Genomic DNA, 23,132 nt, shown 5'->3' on the forward strand with positions numbered 1-23,132 from the left:
AATTCTATTTTTGTTAAGTTTATTTATTTATTTTGAGAGAGAGAGAGAGAGAGAGAGAGAGAGAGAGAGAGAATCCCAAGCAGGCTCTGTACTGTCAGCACAGAGCCCGACTCAGGGCTCGAACTCATGAACCGTGAGATCATGACCTGAGCCGAAGTCAGAAGCTTAACCAACTGAGCCACCCAGATGCCCCTATTTTTAATTTTTTGAGGAATCACCCTACTGTTTCCCTTAGTGGCTACATTTCCATTCCCAGCAAACAGTGCACCAGGGTGCCAATTTCCCACGTCCTCGCCAACACTAATTTTTAGACTTTTGATAGTAACCATGCCAGTGGGTATGAGGTGATAGCTCGGTGTGACTGTGGTTTGCATTTCCCTAGTGATTAGTGATGTCGAACATCTTTTCATATGGTTGTTGGCCATTTGTAGACCACTTTTGGAGAAAGGTCTATTCAAGTCCTTTGCCCGTTTTTTCCCATCAAATATTTAGTTTCTATTGTTGATAATTGTAAGAGTTCTGTATGGATTTGGATTTTCACTCCTCATCGGATATGTGATCCGGAGAAACTTGCTTCCATTCCATAGGCTGTCTTGTGCACTCTCTTGACTGTTTCTCTTGATGCAAGTTCTACAAGTTCCTTACACGACACAACCCTGTGAAGGAAATATTATCTGTCATCCCAATTCTGCTGGGGAGGAAACTTAGGCCCAGCTCAGCTAACGCGCCTGCGGCCACACAGGTTTAAATTAGTGCCGGAGCTGGGATTCAAGCTCGGGTCCCTCTGACTCCAGAGCTTGCACCCTCTCCATCGCTCTGTTTCGCTTTTCATTCCCGCCCTGACCTGATACTGTAAGGAGGCCCCGCCGTGGTCTGCAGGAACGGGGCGTTGGTTTGAGAAGCATTCGGTTACAGGAGAGGAAATAGGAACAAAAGACTTTCGAATCTCTTCCTTCCTTCCTGAAGCCCTGCATCATTGCTTGGACCTTAGAAATTGCAGAGAAATGCCAACAGGCTTTTAACGTTTTGTTTGTTTGTTTGTTTGTTTGTTTGTTTGTTGTTTAAGCACCTCAGAAGCTTGTTTCGGCCGTCCATCTGCCACCCACAGTTCCCCCAGTGGTCTGTTCACGCCGCTGCTGATTCCACGTCTCTTGCCCACAGTACCTTCACTGCCCTGCACCCTCTCTCTTTCCAGGAGGCCAGGTGGAGCGCAGGCTCTTCCCTCACATCTCCCTGACTCACCAGGCAGAAGGAAGTGGGCCCTCATTTGCAGTCTCTTTCTTTTGGGATGTTTCCTCTGGCGTGTGAGCTCCGTGGGTGGTGGCCACGTCTGTTTCATCGCTGTACCGCCCAGCACGGTGGCATTTCACCTGGGCTGTGCATTATCCAGTCTTGGGCCCAGCCCAACCCAATTAAGTCAGAACCTGGGGGTTGGAAGGGGCAGCCGCGGCTTTTACAAACCCCTTAGGGGAGTCTTCTGGGCGACCAGCCTGGAGACACCCTGGCCCCTGCCAGGCCCTCATCCAGCCTGCTTGGACTGGGTCACAATCACTTCTGGAGCTGCTGGGAGCTCTGCAGTCCCGCCTCCCTTCCTCTGCAGCCTGCCTGTCCCTGGAAGCGTGGTGTTTGTCCTGGGCTCACTGACGCCCAGCCTGGCGCTCTAATTGGAAGGGGCCCGCAGGTCTGCTCTTGCCGTTGCCCTTGCTGTTTTATGTGCCCACCTTAATTCAGCGAAACGTGGGCAGTTTGGGAGGATAGGAACTTGATTCATCCATGCATCCACTCACCCACCCCCTCACCCATAATCCATTTATGGAGCACCCACCGTGACATAACACCTTTGAGCAACTAATGTTCTGCTAGGGAAAGTGTACTAAACCTTCTGAGAGGCAAGGCTGCGTGTTTCTGTGTGTGCGTACATGCGTGTGTGCACACGTGTGTGCTGAGACCGTGTTCTTGGTGAGCGCCGGCGTTCTCAGTGACAGCAGCTGTGTGTAGGGGCAATCGAGGAAGGTTTGGGAAGAACGGGAGATGTGACCTAGGTTTTGAATGGTGGGGTGGGTGTCATAGGGGGAGAGCTGGGTGCTCTTGGCTGACCGTCTGGGGAGGGAGAGACCGAGGGACTCATTCCGAGGCTGTTCCTCATGGATAATTACCTTCGGGTTTTTTTCTGTTCATTCATTCGTCAGACATCTCATGAGTACCTGCTGTCTTGTACAAAGTTCAGATTGTGGACCAGCAGCTATTTGACTATCACCTGGAGCTTGTCAGAAATGCAGCTTCTCAGGCCCCATCCTACGCTTATTGGATCAATATCTCTGGGAGTGGGCTCCAAGAGTGTCTGTTTTAACCAACTCACCAGGTGACTCAGGCCAGAGTTTGAGAATCCCTGCTCCAGAATGTTAGATTTCCAACCGTCATCATTGCATACCCTCCCTCAGTGCTTAGCACAAAGGCTCCCCATAAATGTTTGTGGGCTCACTGCTGTGTGCCAGTGCTGCTGGGTACTGGGAATGTGAGAGACGCTTCAGGGGGAGGATGGCATGTTCAGCCAGGACATACGGTGATGACAGCCAGCAGGACGCTAGACACCTACCACTGAGTCTCAGGAGAAAAGTCCGGGCGGTTGGAAGTATTTTGGAAGTCATCGGCGCACAGGTAGAATGATTAGATGACCAAATGTCTGAAAGTCAGAAAGGGGTTGGTAGTGATGGGACATGCCTGGCTGACCTGAAGCTGGGTGTTCTGATTCTGGCCCGAGAGCCCATTTGCTGGGTGTTGAGGTGACACATTGGCATTTTTACCCTAGACACTGGCCATCAGGGTAAGGGTGTGCCTGACCTTATGTCCCTGAATAGCAAGAGAGCATTTCTCTTGGGTCCTCCTGGGATGGCTTCATCTGTAGAGCATCTGTCTTCTGTTGGGGGTCCTCCCTCTTCCTTCTCTCCAGGGGACAATAGGGCACCAAAACTTGATGGGAGTGGGCAGGGCTGACCCTCATTTGCAGTGTTCGTGGGCAGGTCGGAGTGGGGCTCACAGTATACTGGAGACTGCCCCCAGCACCAGGCTCCCAGGTTTTGCAGAGTTGGGCCTGTAAGAGGCAGGACTTTGGCTACAGCAGTGCTGGAGAACTTGATCCCGGGTTTATTTTTGGAGTGAGAATTCCAGGATCTAACATTGCACCGTGTGAGCTGCAGCACCCTGAACCCCAGGCCTGCATCACATGGTTTGTAGAAACTCTGTTTGGTATACAAACGGTTAATATAAATCTAGGCATAGGTCCGATAGAATGGATACATTTATTCAGCAGACTCTTTTATTAGAAGTAACTGGGGCCTTTACTGGGGAAAAGGAAGTGCTCGCCATTGTTAGTTTCCCTGGCTGGGAAATTCTTTGCGATCTAGGAGAGCTTAGGAAAATATTTGCCTTAGTTTCCTAATATCTTAGCAGCCTTCCCAGCAGCTTGTGGCCTATTGCCACCTGACCATACTCAACAGTGTTTGTCAGAGTGATTTGGCTTCTGACCAGGTAAGTGGTCCAGACCAGAGTGCAGGAGGCACAGGGATGCCATTCTGAGCTTCCACCGTGGACGCCTCTCAGCCTGTGCGCTGTCGTCCAGGAATAGTCCAAGAGCTGGCTGGCCATTTGCTTGGGTGCTGCGTGGACCCAGGCCTCAGCCTGCCATCTCCTAAGGAGGTAGGTCTCTGCACCTTAGCTGCATGGAGACCACCCAGCTTGCGTGTTTGTGTGTGTTGTGGTGTGCATTGGTGAAGCCTGGCCATGGGCTCCCTCCCATGGGAATGGGGCCGTGTCCTTCTGCACCTGCTGAAGATTTGTTAGCAGCAAGATGCCAGTAATCGGGGCAACAAGAGGGCCTCGGTTCCTGTAGACCACTACTGCCACTGGGCAACAGGCAAAGAGCTGCCCGATGTGGGCACAGCAGCAGCTTTTATTGGGAGACAGCCCGTTCTCAGTCTCCACCCTGCTGTTGGTCAGGTTCCCACGGCAAGTGAAATATTTATCCACTTCTCTTCCCCAACCCCGCAAGCTGGTGGATGTGGGCAGACAGTTTATGTCTTTTGTGCCCTTGACTTTGGATTTCAAGCAAGCTGATTGCAAGTTCATCCTTCTGTAGGGATTTAATTAATCCACGGGTTTTGTCATTTCAATTACGGTAGCCCAGTTTAACCTGCCCCCCCCCAATACTTTGAAATTATTCTCCTCAAAAGTTGTGTGCAAGTCGTGCCTTCAGCCCTTGGCGGGCAGTGCTGGTGCTGCTTCTGAGCCAGCCTTCCTCACCGCGGCAGGGAGGCCGAGTTGGGGTTCCCGCTGCACCTCCTTTGATGGCAGCGCCCCTTCCCCCGCTGCGGTTATTGCCCCCCACCCCACCCCGCCTCTAGAAGGGCCTCGGCGGAGAGAGGTCTGAGCTCTGTTAGTTGGGTTTTGATTTCAGTACAGGAGTTGATAAAACGAGATAAACCCCAGGCTTGAAGGGCCGGGGAAATTAAACAGAGATGATATCAAAGTTCCCCTGAGTTTTCAACTGTGATACAGTAGCTTAGTTTTCTCCCAGACTGGGGCCGGGAGGCACGCCTTTGATTCTGAAACAATATTCAGCATCAGTTAAGCCCAGCACTGCTGACTTTCAGGGATTAAGCACACTGTTGTAGTAATTCTTTGATCAGCTACAAGGGAGCAGTGTGCTGTCTGTATGAGAGGCTTTATAGTTAAAGTTCATTTCTCTGTGAACCTGGGATGATGGCATTGCCAGGGTGCTGCAGGGCTGGGCGCCGGGGCCTTCCCCAGGCACTGTTTGCAGCATTGCAGGCAGAAGCAGGAGGCGGATTTTCTCCTACCCGCCCTTGTTGCATCGTATTCATCAGGCATGGCATGGAAAAAGTCCTGGATTTTCCTCCGGAAAACACACCTCACTCTAACTGATCCCATGTAGCCCCCGTATGTACAGGCAACACACACACACACACACACACACACACACACCCCACAACACATTTACACATATTCTTCTGTCTGGCGGGGAAATCCTCTCGGGGTAGACACAGGAATAGCTGCCCAGAATAAAGCTCTGCAGCCCCTGGCCTTGGAAATGACGTAGTGGAGGCTGGCCACGCACTCGGGGTAAAGATTGGGATGGGGATTGGGGCCAAATGACCTGCAAGGTTAAATTGGGAGGACTAGCCAAGTCCAGTGTTGCCACTGCACTCTCCCTGTGCACACGCACAGACGTGACTCCCGGGGGGGGGGGGGCATCACGACCCGCATTCCTCGAGTGGCATTTACCGAGAACTGACTTAGTTTCAGGTTGGTTCAGTCTTAGGGCTCTGAGAAATCTCCACCTCTGTCGTCTTGTCATCTAAAACACTGGTCAACTTTCGGCTTTCCCCCTAGAGACCTTCCTTGCAGCCACAGCTGGGATGGTAGAAGTTTCCCCAAATTGCTCCCCCCACCTCCTCCCGGTTGGCCTCGCGACTTCCAGTTGGTAATGGAGCCCCTGTGTGCTGTCGATTGCGCTCGCACGGTGCTATACATCAACCTATTCCCTCCTGTGCAGTGCTCGGATCTCCCTCATTAGGCCTAAATTTACCTCCGTCCTACACAAACATGGCCTTAGCTCATTTTTATTGTTGTAAATTATTTATGAGGGAAATGTTGAATCTTGAAACTGAGGTGTGAGGAAAATTAATCCCATGTTACTTTTATCTTTCTGTACTTTTCTCCCCCTTGCTTCACTTATTGGGCTATGGCTGAAGAAAGAAGAGCTTTGGCATTTTTAAAGATAATTAGTGTTGAAACTGCCTTCTCGATCTCTCGGACGGGATGTTGGTCTCCCTCGGCACAGTGTCACGGAAAGCAGACCAGACCTGGGAAGGAGGACTAAGGGTCCTGTTTAGGTCTGCCAGCTGCCAGGTGCATGGCTTCCGACAGCCGTGGGCCTCAGTTTTGTCTTCTCTAAAATAGGGGCGATAAGACCCAGCCGCCTCCCAGGTTTGGTGTGATCATCAGTGGAGCCTGAGAAAGCTTTTTGAGAAATGCAAAGCACCATACGTATGCAGTAGAGGGGTGTCAGTGTGTTTTGTGTGCAGTTAGGGTTTTGAGACAGGGGTGGGTCTCTCTCTGCTGCGTAGCTGCTGAGGACGAAACCAGGGGGTTGTTGCAAGTAGGCCTTGGTATTTTACGTTTCAGACCCGCATTGCCTCTTGCCAGACAGGTTAATGTTGGTCTTAAACAGCCCGCTCCCCCCTCTCGGGCAGATCTGCTCCGCAGGCTTGCATTAATGGCCTCTTCTCCCCTCTCAGAGGCCTGGCCTGTGACCCTGGGCGGCCGAGTACTCGGCGGTGCCATCCCTTCTGGCTCGAGGCTCCGCACAGCCCGGGAAACGTGGAGTGCCAGTTAATAAATGGCCTTTTGTTAGGAAGGTCAATTGAAGTGACGGTAGAGACGCTGTTAAAAGTAATTTGCAGTCAGAAAATATGTAATTCAGGGCAAGCTGCTTTGAGTGATTGCCTCTGCCATGGATATCTTGGGCGTTTCTCATTAAAAGCTTCCTTTGCCGGTGGTGGGGCTTCCTCCACCGCCGAGCCGGCCGCGGCCCCGCGCCGCGAGGAGTCATTTGTCTGTATTTCACAAAGGCTGCCTTGATCCCCAGGGTACAGCAACTGGGGGAAAGGGAAGAAAGAGGCGTGCATCCGAGATGCTCTGTGCTCATGCTCTGCTGTCGCATCCTCCCGTCTGCAGGCCGGGCTGGGACCGTGCACGCGTGGGCACGGGCCGCCGGCTCCTTTGTCTGCCTCAGCCGGAGGCAGCCCGCGGCCATCTTGGAACCTGCCGCTGGGCTGCCTCCCCGGTGCATTGTGGGAGCGGCGGGGCTCCCGAGGCGAGTTTCCCCACCGCCCTTGACCGAGGGCTTCGGGAAGGGAGAGGCCTTGTCGTGGGCGTCCGGGGCCGACGTCGTGACCCGGGGCCGGGACTCTATCAGCGAATAAAACCTTTCGTATTTATTCCCATGTTCGCCTCCTGTCTCTCTGTCTCTGCCTCGCTCTCTCTGTCTCTCATGGTAGAGGCGGTACTATCTTAATAATAATAATAATAATAATAAAAAAAGACTTACCTCGGATGTTCTTTATTAAATTCACAGCGTGGTATTGTAGCACTGGCAGAATTTGTACATTCTGCTAATGAGTTGTTAATTGCAAAGCGTTTGGGTAACCAACAGCAGGTACCCGTATTTTTCGAACTGCAGCAAGGTTATTTTCGTGCTACCATACTATGGGATTTTCCAAGTGAAGATACTTTTTTGATTAGTGTTTGCTTCAGATTGGGCTGGTACACTTATTTACCTCTACACCTTCTTTACTGGGGCACGCATATCTCCTCATTCAGTAAGTGTTTACTTCATGCCTACTGTGTGCCAGAAGCACCAAGCCCTGTGCTTTATATAAACCTGGGTGGTAAATGAAATTTGAAAATAGAAAATGTGGCATGGTATGCTACCCCCTGCCCCGGGCTCTAGAAGCTTATTTTCAGTAGACTTAAGTAAAGCATAACTTAGTTTAGCTTTTGTCATAAACAGAAGTTGAGAGTGTGGCTGCTGCCAGGTGCTTCCTAGCGTTGATTGGAGACTTGGCTCGATTTCATTGGCAGGTCTGTTTTCCGGAACTTTTGTGGGCTTCGGGGGACACTGATTACTTGGGTGACTTGCATATAGCATTCTGATTGTTCCTATTTAAAAGGCTGCAGTCATTTTTAGTGGCCTCCGCCTTTTCTGATTCTAGGCTGAGAACTAAGAGTATTTCTTCTCCCTGCCTGTTTGGTTTGCTTTAGAAGCAGTAACCAGCTTTGAGAGATCTGGTAGACCTACAACCAGTGGGATTTAATTGCTGCAGAAGGAGGTGGAATTTAACTTGCTCTTTTTCACTGCTTGTCCTTTTAAAAGAACTAAAAGTCATTTACATAAGGTGTTACCTCTTTTATTTGCTTTCTGGTGCACTGCCTCTGGAGCTGCCCAGACCCAGTGCTCTCTATATCCTACTTGTCTCCTCTGGTCACATCAGGAGGCAGTCAGCAGCAGAATAATAATGCCATTTCCCCTCCCTGTCTCCCAAAGTGCCCGGCAAGAATTATGGTCATTGTTAGTGTTTAGCTTTGAGTAAGTGCCCACATGACCTGCAGGATTAAACGCAACAGAGGCACCTGCCAGCCCTCCCAGGAACGGCACCTACCACGTTTCTAGCCAGTTATGCTGGACCTGTGTGCCCCAAGCCTGCCAGTCTCGTCTGCATTTTATTGAGTGCCTACTGTGTGCTAGGGACCCCTCTGGGCTCTTCATTTATATGACTCCCTTAGATCTCATGGCAGCTCTTTGACTGTCAGTACATTGACCTCTTGCTTGCTCAGAGTCATGAGCCAGTAAGCCATGGAGCCTGGACGTGAATGTCATTCCTTTGCCTCCTTGCCCAGAACACTTTCTTCCATGTGTCTGGAAGCCTGCCTGCTCCACAGTCCACGCTTGGTTGTGGTAGAGGCTGTGGATTTGGAAGTCTGCACCTCCCCAAGGAGATAACGTACGGGAGAGAGGTGAACAATGCTGTTAGATTTAGCTGCGTCTGATTTATCCTCAGAGAAGCTACTGGCATCTGTTCAGAAATCAGGCAGCTTGTCGAGAGAGTCAAGAATGGTTTGCTTTTGGGTTGGAGTCAAAGTCACTTCAGGGAGGCCCTCCCTAACTCTGTTAGCCCAGAGTTCAAAGCCAACTTGAGAAGATCAGGGGTCAGAGATAACTTGAGTTCTTGATCTGAGGAAAGGGTCAGGTAAGGTCAGGGCTCCTATAGCTGGTTCAGGTAGACAGAACTTCGCTCCGGATAATTTGCCCCAAGGTTCTGGTTCTAAGTGTTTGAGACTTTGTATCATTCACTTTAAATGGTCAGTTTGAATTCTGTGCTTTCTTTTTCCTTCTTGGAACCAGGACCAATCCACCATGCCTGAAGTCAAAGACCTTTCGGAAGCTTTGCCAGAGACGTCGATGGATCCCATCACGGGAGTGGGAGTGGTGGCTTCTCGGAACCGAGCCCCAACAGGCTATGATGTAGTAAGTCAAGATCCACTGATTCAACCGATATTTGCCTCCTGTGTTCAAACCCCTCTGAACCTTGTACATAAATGTGCTTCTTCCCTCTAGGAACTTAAACAGAGGGGGAAAGCATCACCAGTGGGAAGTACGGGGAGTGTCCTAGTTTGGGAGTCCAAGAAGCTGAGTCCATCTGGGCTGTTTCCTGGCCTTGGCTAAATCACTTGACTTCTGTGATGGTCAATTTCACCTTCTATAAAACTAAAGGGTTGGCCCTGTTGATTTCTAAAGTCACTGCTAGTTGTGACATTTCACGGAAAAGGATCCAAGAGCCTAAAAGAGCCGTGGCGGTTGGCATCGGTGGTCCCGCATGTGTTAATGTCATCAGTGTATCGCCCTATGTTTGTATAGCTCTTTGCAGTTTGCAGAGCGGTTTCCTACCTGGGAACTCATTTGGCTGTCACGGTTCTCTGGAAGGCTCGGAGGATAAGTAGCTTTATCTTCCCTTTGCTGATTAAGAGAACCCAGGCTCTGATAAGTGGAGTGACAGAGCCCCAGTCTTTGGGAGTGGTGACTCAGGACCAGACCCCCTTCCAAGTCCAGTGCTCTGCCTGATTACACCACTACAGTTTAGCAGAGAACTTGCTGTGCTTTTCAGCAGGTGTCTGTGGTGGTGTTCAGTAGATGGCTGGAATTGGTTATTTTGTTGTTTCGTTACATATGTCGCGATTTCGTGATTTGGCTCGGGCTTAAAAAGTGCTGAGTAACACGAGGAGGGTTTTGTTAACAGCGACTGTGGTCACATGTTCTGAGATTCTCAGGTGGCCTTATTTTTACTTTCCTCGTTTTGTTTAAGACTGTTTTATTCCTGTTTATTGAAAGCATGCACCAAGAATACATACGAGTAGAAGATTATGGGTCTCCTTAGCCAGCACTGAAAACCTGCCGCCATGATTATGTTAGCATCTGATGTCCCAGGGGTGGGAGGGCTACCACAGCCGGGCCCAGAAGAAGCCCTAAAGCATGCTTTCTCTGCCTTGACACTGTTGACATTTTGGGCCAGATAATCAGAGACTTCTGTGTTGTGGGACTGTCCCATGCCACGTATATGGGATGCTTAGCAGCACGCCTGGCCTCTACCTACTAGATGCCAGTAGCACCCCCCCCACCCCCGCCCAATTGTGGCAGCCCAAACTGTGTCCAGACATTACTGGTGTCCCTGGGTGGAAGGGATAGAGGGGCGAAAGCAAGCGCTGCTGGGAACACCAAAGTATGTATCGGGCCAGCCAGCACTGGGTCCTGTGCAAGGCAGCAGCAGCCTGTTAAAATGCTCCCCATCACTTCCCCAACTGTTTGAAAGCTTATAAACATTTTAAAAGTGAAAGGGCGAGGGAATCTTTTCTGACAAAGATTTGAGTCTTACCTGCTGTCTGACTTCAAAGCACTGTTTGAATGTATAACTTACCATAAAATAGAATCATTAGATATGGCTCTGTGCCATAAAACTCTTGGGAAGCTAATAAAAATGTTCCTGATTTGAGAAGCCAAAGTGTCTTTTGATGAATTAGATATGAAGCAGCAAGTCATGAATCAGGGCAGGGGCTCAGCGCTCACGCTCTCTGGGAGGACTGGCTCGGGGGTCGCTCTCCTGGGAGGGCTCATGCGGGGGGCTCACCCCCAGGGCATGGGTCTCCGCGCCTTCTTGTTATTCTCCTCTGTTGATCTGTGTCTTTAACATTCGGCTTGTACCTTTGGGGTCATCTGGAAAGCTTGGCTGGTGGGTGGCGGATGGCCTTTGATAGTCTGGTTTTCTGAAAGTCTTGGGAAGTCTGACAGGAGCAGAATCTATCCCTATCATTTTCTCCTAACATCTAGCTCAGGGCAGAAGAGCGCAGTGTCAAATGAGTAAAATTAATAAGCACATTTCATGATTATGCCGTACCACGCATTATAGTAAAAGGTGAGCAGGGCAAGAGGCCCCCGAGGGTCAGCCTGGCAATTACCCAGCCTCCGCACGTGCAGATAGAGAGTGTCCGGGCTCCCTCTGAAAGCCCTTCCAGGGAGAGGGGTGGGAGTCCTCTCTTTGTGCTGACCACTGGATCGTCCTCAGGTAAGATCTGGTTCCCGAGAGGTCCGACCCCGAGTTCAAGGGGAATGGCGGGGAGGCCCATTCCTTTTATCTAGAGTTTCACAGAAACTCAGCCTCCAAACCGAAATATAAGGCGTTTTATGGTGGCGGGTTCAGAGTTGCTTAGACCCAACGTCAGTGGCCGAGGAAGCCCTGCTGTAGATTTGTGGCGAGACCCCTCTCTGCCCGTCACATCTGCTGTAGGATTAGTCCCTCCAGTGCACAGAGTACGTTAAGTGCCGTGACCACGAAGCCCTGAGAGTTTGGCACCGATGGGCTGCTGGCCCTGGGTAGCACGGCCGCTTTAAAGTGAGCACAGGCCTTGTGGCTTGCTTGAAGTAAAAGATGCTGCCTGTGTGTTTATAAAAATTAGATTTTGTAACTTCTCTTTCCTCCAGGGCAGGGGAAGCTTCTTAGGCTAAGGGGCTGGGATTATTTGTGAAGCTTCTCAGTTTATTGTCCCTATTTCTGCAGCCCTCTGTGAGATCGCCTGCCCCCCTGCCCTTTCTGTCCCACCGCCGCACTCTCAGATCTTAGAGCAACTGGTGCGGATGTTCCCTGGCGTCACAGGGCAGGCGGGTTGCACGTGTGACGCCGTGGCATCTGCGTCCCGACTCTGTTGTCGGTGCCTGGCATTTGCTGAAGGTAGCACATGCTGTCGTATCTTCTTTGGGTGGTCAGTTTTCCGTGACTCGGGATGCCAGAGACGCACTTCGTGCTAAAACTCTCCTGTGCAGAATTAACCTCTGATTTCCAAGTCAATCTGGGATGTAGCAATCTGAGGACATCAGGCTGGCCATAGCTGATGACCACTGTGGGTGTATTTCTCATGTATTTCCGCTGAAATACGTCCTAATACGTCCTACCTTTTATTTACATTCTTTGGCCTTTCTAAACGAGTGTTTACAACTCGGAGACTAATGCCTCAACACCGTATTTATGGGGCGACTCTTTCCAAAAAGGAAATAGCTTCCTTTGACAGTACGCTTTCCGGTAATATACTTTCATATGATAACATACTGCTTTGGCAAAAACTAATGAAACGAAAAGTCAACAATACAGACAAAGAATAATCAAACACTCTAGAGTGTTTTAATTAATTGATTTTATTTTTTTTTGAGAGAGAGCAAGCGAGCAAGAGGGACAAGAGGGAGAGAGAGAGAGGGAGAGAGATCGAGAGAGAGAGAGAGAGAGAGAGAGAGAGAGAGAGAATCTTAAGCAGGCTCCACGCTTAGTGCAGAGCCCAACGTGGAGCTCGATCCCACGACCCTGGGATCATGACCTGAGCCGAAATCAAGAGTTGGACGCTCAACCGGCTGAGCTACTCAGGCGCCCCTGGAGTGTTTTAATTTAAATTGTTTATTTATCCAGCCTGTTCTGTGAGTAAATACTATGTGCCGGCTAGGAACTGGGGATATGCTGATGCATGAAAACATCCAGTGTTCCTACCTTCACAAAACTTACAGTCCAGAGGGAGAGGAAGACAATCAAATGACCACACAAATAAATGTAAAATAAAATTGTGCTAAGTGCTTGGCAGGGAAGTCCTAACAGACTGTTGTATTGATCAGATCTAGCTTTCCAGATCAGTCTACCTTTCTTGCTAAATTCCAGGTTATGATAGCATGAACCTGCTTCAGCTTCTAGAAGTCCCTCCTTTTCTTCTCTACTCTGAGACCTGTCTGCCCCCTAGCTTTTTCTGAGACCCTCCCAGGGCGCCACCTCAGGTGTGCTTGGGGTTCTTAGCTCTGGCTCTCTCCCCTGCCTCTGCACTGTGCCATTTTTCCTGGTGCCACCTGTGAGGTTGCCCTTGGCTGGGTACATACAGCTCCTTGCTAACCTGTCAGTGAGTGACTGCTCCCACCTTCTGCCTGACTCGGGTCGGACAGTGTGCCTTCTACTCTACCAGAGTCACTTTTTTTTTTTTTTCAGTTTATTTATTTATTTTGAGAGAGAGCAAGAAAGAGCAAGAGGGGCAGAGAGAGAGAGAGAGAGAGAGAGAGAGAGAGAGAGAATTCCAAGCAGGTTCCACACTGTGAGTGCAGAGCCAAAACTGGGACTCGATCTCATGAACCATGAGATCATGACCTGAGCCAAAACCAAGAGTCAGACACTTAATGGACTCAGCTACCCAGGTGCCCCAAAAGTCACTTTTAATGAGACTTACCTGGAACTTTAGGGGGAAGGAGAGTGAGAGAGTAAAATTCAGAGAATATGGACGCCTGCTACTGAGGCCCAGTGTCCTTTGACCCCTACTTGCCCAGACTCTTCTTTTATTCCACCCACCTCCCAGCAGCCTTTAGGGTTGAGTCCCAGCCTCGGAGAGAGTAGGAGATATTTTTCTTTTTCCTCACGGCAATCTAACACCGCCTCCATTCTCTTCCTGAAAATTCTCACCCTACACACAAGAGTCTTTGTGGCACAGTGACCCCAAAGTGACAGATTATCCCCTAGCTCAGTGAGTATTTTCAGATGTCCAGGTGGAGGATTCTCAAGATTTTGTGAGTCTCAATCCTCTGGAGGACCCCACGCCCCAGATTCCTGCTGCAGTAGGTCTGGGCAGGGCCTGAGAATTTCATGTTGACCAATTCCCAGGTGACGTAGATGCTGCCGGTCCAGGGGCCACACTTTGAGAACCACTGATCTAAATCAAATCATTCTTTTTATTATTTTTTTTAATTTGCGAGTGAGTGAGAGAGAGAAGGAGAAGGAGAAGGAGAAGGAGAAGGAGAAGGAGGAGGGGCAGAGAGAGAGGGAGACACAGAATCCAAAGCAGGCTCCAGGCTCCGAGCTGTCAGCACAGAACCCATGGACTGTGAAATCATGACCTGAGCCGAAGTCGGCCACTTAACCAACTGAGCCACCCAGGTGCCCCTAAATCAAGTCATTCTTAAACAGTCTCCACATGTGTGGCCACCACACATCTATCTCAGGGAGGGCTGTGCTAACTTTTTCTGTTGTTTTTCAGCGTCTCCTGATTTAGAGTTCTGGAAGTCTCTGGGGATGTGTGTGTATGTGGGGTTTTTTTTTTTAATATATTTTAAAAATATAAAATGGTACTATTGATATTTTCCCAGCTTCTAAAAATATAGTATATTGTGGGCATAGATAGCTTTCTATCAGTCCATGTAGGTATATCTCATCTTTTTTTTTTAATCTTTTTTTTAATCTCATCTTTTTAATGACGAATATTGTATTGTCTGGCTATGCCAACATTTAGCTAATCCCACGTTGAAGGGCACTTAGTTTGTTTCCCATTTTGGTTTGTAATACGCTAAACAAAATCCTTGTATATGTATCTTGCTGTGACTGTCCTATTAGTTCCCTAGAATAATTCCATAGGTTGGAATTACTGGGTCAGGATATTCACATTTTAATTTGATTAACATTACTGATTGCCTTCCAGAAAGGCTGTAACATTCTGTCAGTTTCTATTCTCATTAAGGTGAATGTGAATAAAATGAATTTGGGGGGGCGAGGGTGCAGGGGAATGAAAGGACTGAGTCTCCCCCTCCCCCAGGCTCTGTGCCCAACTTCCGGTGGTGCTGGCACACCGCCAGGAGGGAGGGCCTCGTGATTCTATGACACTTGTCGCAGTGCTACCTGTGGATCTTCTCCCCACGGGGGCTGTCATCCCTGAGAAGCAGATTCTGTATAGGACAGAAATCCAGCTTTAATTTCACGTGATTTCAACGTTATCTTCCAGCCTCACGTCCTTCTAGTCGCTTCTTTGGCCTCATCGAACCTCTCACTTCCTCGTGTTCGGAATAAGCAGAAACTTTATACCGTCGTACCGCTAAGTCTCCTTTTTCCAGAATTCCAGAATTCCTGTACCTCTCCCCCACCTTTCTGGGGTAGAATTTGACTTCTCCTTCAAAACCCCGTTTGAGTAGCTCCTTGGCGAAACTTCACCTGACATTCCTCATTCACGTATTTATTCACGCATCGGTTTCGCGAATATTGTCGATCCCCAGCTGTCATGCGAGGCCCTGGGAATCCGAGGTCTGGTGAAAGGTGAGAGGTGAGCCTGGGAGGGTGGATGAGGCCGGACCACAACACAAAAGAGCCGGCTGCTCTTCTGAGGGTGGTGGGGGTCGTCAAAGGGCTTCAGGAGGAAGAGATTCTTAGATTTGTGTTTGCACAAGTTCACCTGGCGTGTGCAGCAAAAAATTGGAAGATGTAGGTACCAGGGTAAGGGGGGGTGGATTTGGAGGCCGTGTGCTAGCGCGGGGTGAGAGACTGGTGGGCTAACCACAGCCGTGGAAACGGAAGACGTAGCTGGATCTGAGGGACAGGGGAACGTGGGACGTGGGCACCCAAAGACATATTCTTCCACAGAAAAAAATGGATTCGAGTGTGGGGAGGCGGGCGCAGAGGCGAGGAACGGAAGGGCCAAGATGACATGTGGCTGTCTTGCTGGGCAGCTGGTGGATGCTTATGCTGTCGCTGAAATGGGAACGTGGACGGCCGGTGGGGGGGGGGGGGGGGGGGGGGGTGCGCGTGGAACAAGGCGATGCCTCAGTGTGGGGCACGCTCGGTGAGGTGCTTGTGTGACGTCCAGGTGGAGCTGTTGAGGGGCCCTCGGTCTGCAGGTCTAGACAGAGGTCTGGGGGTTGTCGTCACATGGCGGACGGAGACCACGGTGTGACTGAAGTGTTCCTGGGACGTGGTCCTGTCGCATCAGGGTCCCTGTCCGAGGCCCCCCGGAGTATCGCTGAGTACTGGGTATGAAGGGGGCCCTGCAGAGGGGACGGGGGCTGAGTGTCCAGAGAAGTAGGTGAGAACTAGTAGGAAACTGAGGGGAAAAGGGGTCTGTCTAGAAGAAGGGTAGCGTTCACAGTTGCCTAAAGGTTAAGTAAACTTCAGCTGAAAGGTTTCTGTTGGGTTAATGCCAAGGAAGCGGGGTAGACTCAGAAGCAAGACTGGAGTGGACCTGAAAAGCCCACCTGAAGCGGGAGGGGACCTTGAAGGCAGGGAGGGAGAAGGAGATGACAACGGGAGGGCGGCATGGGATCAGGAATCTTTTTTCCTTTGTGTACAGGCGGGAGCGTGTTTGAGCACGCCCAGTGGGGAGGAACCCGGGGAGAGGGGCTGTCTGAGGAAGCAGGGCCCACGAGGGGCAGAGGACTCGGCGTCCAGGGCCCCCCGGAGAAGAGCCAGGAAGGGATGCTCGCGTGGCTGCTGCTTCCTCCTGGCACCCGTGAGCTGGGAAGCCAGCCTTGGTCACGGCCACGACCGGCGGGCGGACATGGGCCTCTCGTGCCTTAAGCCTGCGCTTCCTCCGTCCCCTTTCTGTCAGCACAGCTGCTTACTTCTGAAACTAATTAGATGACAAAACCTTTCTTAAAAACTGCTGGACCTGAATAATTTATATATGCCCTAAATGTATGTGGGATTTTCTAAATAATTAGAAGTTTCGAAGGCTTGAACTGTCAAACCTGAGTGGCGCTGGGGGGCCTAGGCGAGACCGGCTTCCCTCTGGGCCGGTGGGCTGTGTCGAGGGGGCACAGAGAGGGGTATGTTTAAAGTCCTATGCCCGCAAACGAGGTCCTACTTAGCACAGTGGTGAAAGAAACAGGTAATCTGCTAGGTGCTGAAGCAGGTTCCAATAAGCTGGTCTTCTTATGTAGCGCCCAAGGAATTCTTAAAAAGTCACATGAAAAGCGTGTGAAGACGCTAACAATATCTTATTAGAAACCTATGGTGGGGGACCCTGGGTGGCTCAGTGGGTTGAACATCTGACTCTTGGTTTCGGCTCAGGTCATATTCTCACCGTTCATGAGATTGAGCCCCGTGTCAGGCTCTGTGCTGAGAACGTGGAGCCTGCTTGGGATCCTCTCTATCCTTTTCCCTCTGCCCCTCCTCCCTCTCTCTCTCTCTCTCTCTCTCTCTCTCTCTCTCTCAAAATAAATAAACATTAAAAAAAAAGAAACATATGGGGGACATCACATGGGAAATGTGGGGTGTAGTCATATGTCTAGTCTGATCCCAGCTGACACGCAGCCCTCCAGAAATCTGAGGTGCTACTTGTGACCAGAAAGCGGTCTCCTGACCAGAGCCCATGGCCTCGAGGAGCTGCCCCCCCCCCCCCCCCCCCAAACTCTCTCTGCCTCCACAGAGCAAAAGCAGAAGCAAGGGGCAACAGCTTCTTCCTGCCGCCTCCGGTCCCCTCCCCACCGCTCTGCTGTCCAGAGCGGAAACCACTGAAGGCCGAGACCTGCCTCACACACGGGTTTATTTTCAGAACCCGAGCTTGTTTTGAGAAAAAGCACCAGGTGTTCCTCCCTTTTGTTTTGTGAGAAAATACATTAAACGGAGAATTACTAAAAACACGGATAGCGGTTTTATGACCGGCCCCTGAGCCTTTGTTTCCTGTGGCTTGGATTAGCCAACTTCGTGCAATGCTGGCCTCCTCCCTGCTCGTTTGCCTGTGCCCCGCAGAGCCCTGCCTGGCCTCGGACATCCAGGAGGTGTGCGAGAAGCGTGCCTTGTCTGCTCTTAGCATGAGTCTGTCAGAAATAGTGGCTCGGTCTGTTAAGTGTCCGACTCCTGGTTTCGGCTCAGGTCATGATCTCATGGTTCATGAGTTCGAGCCTCACTTCGGGCTCCACACTGACCGCACGAAGCCTGCTTGAGATTCCTTTCTCTCTCTCTGCCCCTCCCCAGCTCATATGCTCGCTGTCTCTCTCTCTCTCTCTCTCAAAAAATAAAAAAAGAAACATGAAAAGAAAAAGAAAAGAAATAGTAGCTTGAATTGTCTACTTCTAGACTTCTGTCCCACCAACTCTGCATTTTGGTTCTGACCCAAAGACTTTTTTCTCACTAGTGACTTTCTCTCTAGCTGATTTTTCTAGACAGCGGGGAGAACTTGACAGCGCGGCATTCTGGTCCTTCCTCTTGTTCGCTCACCTTCCTGTTCACCACTTAGAAGGGCTTCTGACAAAGAAACCCCAGTTAGCTGGGTTAAGGGAAAAGAGGGACCTGCTTTAATTTTCCTTTTTTTTTTTTTTCAGTTCAGCTTTTTATTTGGAGATCACTGTAGATTCACATGCAGTTGTAACGAGTAATACGGAAAGATCCCGTTTTTATTCAAGTTCCCCTTATAGTAACATCTTGCAAATTCAAGTACCACCTCACAACCAGGATAGTGACCCTGAAACAGTCAAGACACAGAAAGCCTCTGTTTTCAAATGGACCTGGGATTTTATTTTCACCCAGGCGTGATGAGGCCAAAGGATCAGGCAACAAGTGCCGCTGAAAAGGTAGTTTGTTTTAGTCCCAGCTCCCAGGGGGAGGAGACAGGCCATGCCACGCAGGGCCACACAGGGAAGCCCCAGCAAGGGGCAGGAGGCAGAGGGAGGAAGCAGGGGCAGGAGCCTTTACTGTGGTGTCTGTGCGAAAGGCAAGGCAGGTCAGGTGAGCAGACTTTGGACCGTCTGGTTGAAATCATTTCCGTGGGCTCTGGGCTGGAGGGCTGGTCTCCAGTTGTCAGATACCTGGCCCTGGGGTGATTTAGGCCAGGGGAACAGTGGAAGGAGCCTGGTAAAAGGAGGTGGGTGGGGATATAGACTCGGGGTTGGTCTGTGCAACTCAAGGTTGCGTGTGAACACTGTGCTCATAGGCAAGTTGTATACAATCTCTAGCAGTTAGCTAACCTCTTCCTTAAGCGCTGACAACGCTAATTTGTCCTCTGTTTCTATAATTTTGTCATTTCAGGAATGTTCTGTAAATGGAATCCTGCAGCATGTAACCTTTTGAGATTGGCTTTTTTATTGTTGTTTTTCAAAAACTCAGCATAAATCTCTGGAGATTCATCTATTGCGCTTTTCATAGCCAAATCGCATTAATTGGCGTGGCTGCACCACACTTTATTTAGCTGTTTACCTATTGAAGGACATCTTGGTTGTTTCCAGTTCAGAGCTATTGTGAAGAAAGCTGCTGTAAATACTTGCGTACGCGTTTTTGTGTTAACGTAAGTTCTGCTTCCTCTGGGAGAAAGGCCCAGGCGTGCGGCCGCTGGTCACATGAGAGGTGCATGTTTAGCTCTTTTAAGAAAATGCCAGATTCTTTTCCTGGGTGACTGTAACCTTTTACATTCCCGCTGGTAATGTATAAATGACCCAGTTTCTCGACCTCCTTTCTGACATTTATTATTGTCCTGTATTTTAGTATTAGACATTCCGATAGGTGTGTAGTGATACGTCACTTGGTTTAATTTGTATTATGCTGGTGGCTGATGACGTCAGACGCCTTTTCACTTATTTGCCATATGACATCTGTCTCTTCCGTGAAATGCCACTTCATCTCGCACTCCTTTCCTGATTAGGTTGTTTGGGGTTTTTCCTGTTTGAAGAGTCTATGTGTATTTTAGGTACGAGTCTTTTGTGGGTTATGTGGTTTAGAAATATCTTCTTCTGGTCCATACTTGTCTTTTTATTTTAACAGGGTCTCAGACGAGCAAACGTTTTAAATTTTGACAAAGCCCCACTTACCAATTTTTCCATTTATCAATCATGTTTTTGGTGCCAAGTCTAAGAACTGTTAGCCTGGCCTTAGATCCTGAAGATTTCTCCTATTTTTTTTTTTTTTCCTACAAGATGTGTAGTTTTACATTTAAGTGATACATTTTGACTTAGATTTTGTATAAGGTGTGGACTTAGGTCTGAGTCCTCTTTGTTTTCTGCTGCGGATGAATGGCTGCTCCAGTACCATTTGTTGGAGAGGCAACCTTTCCTTTCCTCTTGAATTGCTTTTGAGCCTTTAGAAAAAATCAATTGGGCATATTTGTGTGGCTCTCTCTTAGGTTCCATTCTGTGTGTATAGCCCTCCACCAATACCACACAGTATTGATTACCGCAGCTCTGTAATAAGTCTTGAAATTGGGTAGAATGATTCCTCCCACTTGATTCTTCTTTTTAAAAATTATTTCAGTTGTTCAAGTCCTTTGTCTTTCCATATAAATTCTAGCATAATCTTGTCCATATCTATAAGAAATATGCTGGAATTTAGATGGGAACTAACATTTAAAGGGGGTTCTGACCCAGTTCCAACATGGCAGGCGGGGGGGGGGGTTCTCCACACCAACAACAAGCAGTTCTGACCCCAGCAGTAGGTGTACTCCAGATCAACCATGACACTGTCTGCCCAGAGATAGCATCACGTCCTACAGGTTGAAGGCTCAGTCCCACAAGACTTCCCCCTCCCCCACTTCAAATGACCACCACAGGCTGGGTTGTCACCTGTGCTTCTGACCTACCAGTTACAGATCAGAGGTTCCAACTACCGCTTCCTTGGGTTCAGTTAATTTGCTAGAGTGGCTCACAGAGCTCAGAGAAACATTTTACTTATGAGATCACCAGTTTATTATAAAAGGATATAACCCAGGGGGGTGCCTGGGTGGCTCAGTCATCTAAGTGTCCAATTTCGGCTCAGGTCATGATCTCATGTGTGAGTTGGAGCCCCGCATCGGGCTCACTGCTGTCAGCCCAGAGCCTGCTTTGGATCTTCTGTTCCCCTCTCTCTGTCCCTCCTCCATTCCCGCACATGCTCTCTCTCTCTCAAAAGTAAATAAAACATTACATAAAACAAAGGATATAACCCAGAACAGCCAGAAGGAAGAGAGGCCTAGGCCAAGGTGTGGGGAGAGGGCGTGGGACTCCTGTGCTCTTTCTTCCAGTGCACCATTCTCCCCACATCTCCACGTGCTCACCAACTTGAACTTGGAAGCTCTCTAATCCCCATCCTTTTGGATTTTTGTGGAGGCTTCATTCCATAGGCATGATTGATTAAATCATTGGCCGTTGCTGATTGATTCAACCTCCAGCTCCTCTTCCGTCCCAGAAATCAAGGGGTGGGACTACAAGTTCCAATCATGGTTGGTTCCCTGGGCAGCCCCCATCTTAGGTGCCTCTCCAAAGTCACCTGATTAACATAAACCCAGTTGTGGTGGAAAGGGGCTTGTTATAAACAGTAAGACACCTCTCTGACCTTTATGGCTTTGAAACAATTTCAGGAACTGAGGACAAGAGGCCAAATATTATAACAAAAGATGTTCCCATTACTCTTACTGCTCAGGAAATTCCAAGGGTTTGGGGAGCTATGAACTAGAAACCGTGAGTGAAGACCAAATATGTATGTCTTTTTTTTTTTTTTTAATGCTTATTTATTTTTTGAGAGAGAGAGCGAGTGAGGGAGCGCAAGAGTAGGGGAGGGGCAAAGGATCCAAAGTAGGCTCTGTGCTGACCGCAAAGAGCCTGACACGGGACTTGAAACCACAAACCCTGAGATCACAACCTGAGCCAAAGTCGGATGCAGAGCCAACTGAGCCACCCAGGCACGCTACCAAATATGTATTTATTATTATAAATCACAGTGTCAGGGGGCCTCTGGGTGCCTCAGTCGCTTAAGCATCCAGCTTCGGCTCAAGTCATGATCTCACATTTTGTGAGTTCGAGCCCTGCATAGGGCTCTGTGCTGACAGCTTGAAGCCTGGAGCCTGCTTCGAATTCTGTCTCTCTCTCTCTTTCTCTCACTCAAAAATAAATAAACATTAAAAATTTTTTAAATTACGGCATCACAATATTAAATCTATATCAATTTGAGGAGATTCACATCTTTACTATGTTGAATTTCCCAATTTGTGAGCATAATATTCTCTCCATTTATTTAGTATTTTGATTACTTTCACCAGCATTTTTTAGATTTCAGCAGATAAGCTATATACGTTTGGTATAATTAAACTTAAGTACTTCATTTTTAATTTTGAGCAATTGTAAATGGAGTTGTATTTTTATTTATTTATTTGTTTATTTTCAAGTTTATTTATTTGAGAGAGAGAGAGAGAGAGAGAGCAAGAGGGAAAATCCCAAGGAGGCTTCCCACTGTCAGTGTAGAGCCTGATGTGGAGCTCAAACTCACAAACCATGAGATCATGACCTGAGCCAAAATCAAGAGTTGGACACTTAACTTACTGAGCCACCCAGGTGCTCTCTATTTTTAATTTTGATGTCTGTGCGTTCATTGCTATTATATAGAGATAGAATTGGTTTTTGTATGGTTATCTCTGCTGAACTCACTGTTGTATGTTTATCTTTGCTGAACTTTTGAGACCTTGCTGAACTTACTTATTAGTGTATATTCCTTGGGATTTTCTGTGTAGACCATCACATCAGTTTTTCTTCCTTTTGAACCTATATGTCTTTTATTTCTTTTTCTTGCCGTATTGCAATGGCTGGAACTTCTAGCACTGTGTTGCATAGAAGTGGTGGCAGTAGGACATCCTTGCCTTATTCCTGATCACAGGGAGAAAGCATTCAGTCTTTCCCCATTAAGTATAATATTATCTGTAAGGGTTTTTTTTTTTTAATTTTTTGTCTGTTTATTTAGTTTGAGAGTGACAGAGACAGTACGAATGGGGGAGGGCAGAAAGAGAGAGGGAGAGAGAGAAAATCCCAAACAGGCTTTGTGCTGTCATCACACAGCCCCATGTGGGGCTTGAACTCACGAAACCATGAGATCATGACCTGAGCCAAAACTAAGAGTCGGACACTTAACCAACTGAGCCACCCGGGCTCCCTGCTGTAGGTTTTTTTATAGATGCTCTTTATCAAGTTGAAGAAGTTCCCTTCTATTCCTGTTTTTCTGAGTATTTTTATCGTGAATGGGTGTTAAATATTGTCAGATGCCTTCTCTGCATTGATTGATAAGATCATGTGGTTTTTTTTTTTTTCTTTAGCCTGTTAATGGGTGTATTACATTGATGGATGTTTGAATAATGAACCAGCCTTGCAAACCTTGAATAGATTCCACCTAGTTGTGGTGTATATTTCTTTTTACTTATTGTTGAATTCTTTTTGCTAAGACATTTTTTGCTAATATATATCAGTATTCATGAGAGATATTGATCTGATATCTTGATAT

At 48.6% G+C, this 23,132-nt stretch overlaps 1 protein-coding gene across 3 annotated transcripts in view; it reads left to right on the top strand.

Moving 5' to 3' along the window:
- Positions 1–5,156: 5,156 nt before the first annotated feature.
- Positions 5,157–23,132, top strand: part of MVB12B (multivesicular body subunit 12B) — a 183,058-nt gene continuing 165,082 nt past the window's right edge. For all 3 annotated transcript variants that reach the window (XM_049637998.1, XM_049638007.1, XM_049638016.1), the window contains exon 1: positions 5,157–9,106. In XM_049637998.1, coding sequence (XP_049493955.1) covers positions 8,996–9,106 — 111 coding nt within the window. In that variant the 5' untranslated portion in view covers positions 5,157–8,995. The remainder of the gene's footprint in view (positions 9,107–23,132) is intronic.

Source organism: Panthera uncia, chromosome D4 (assembly GCF_023721935.1).
Source record: "Panthera uncia isolate 11264 chromosome D4, Puncia_PCG_1.0, whole genome shotgun sequence".
In the NCBI taxonomy this organism is placed as follows: domain Eukaryota; kingdom Metazoa; phylum Chordata; class Mammalia; order Carnivora; family Felidae; genus Panthera; species Panthera uncia.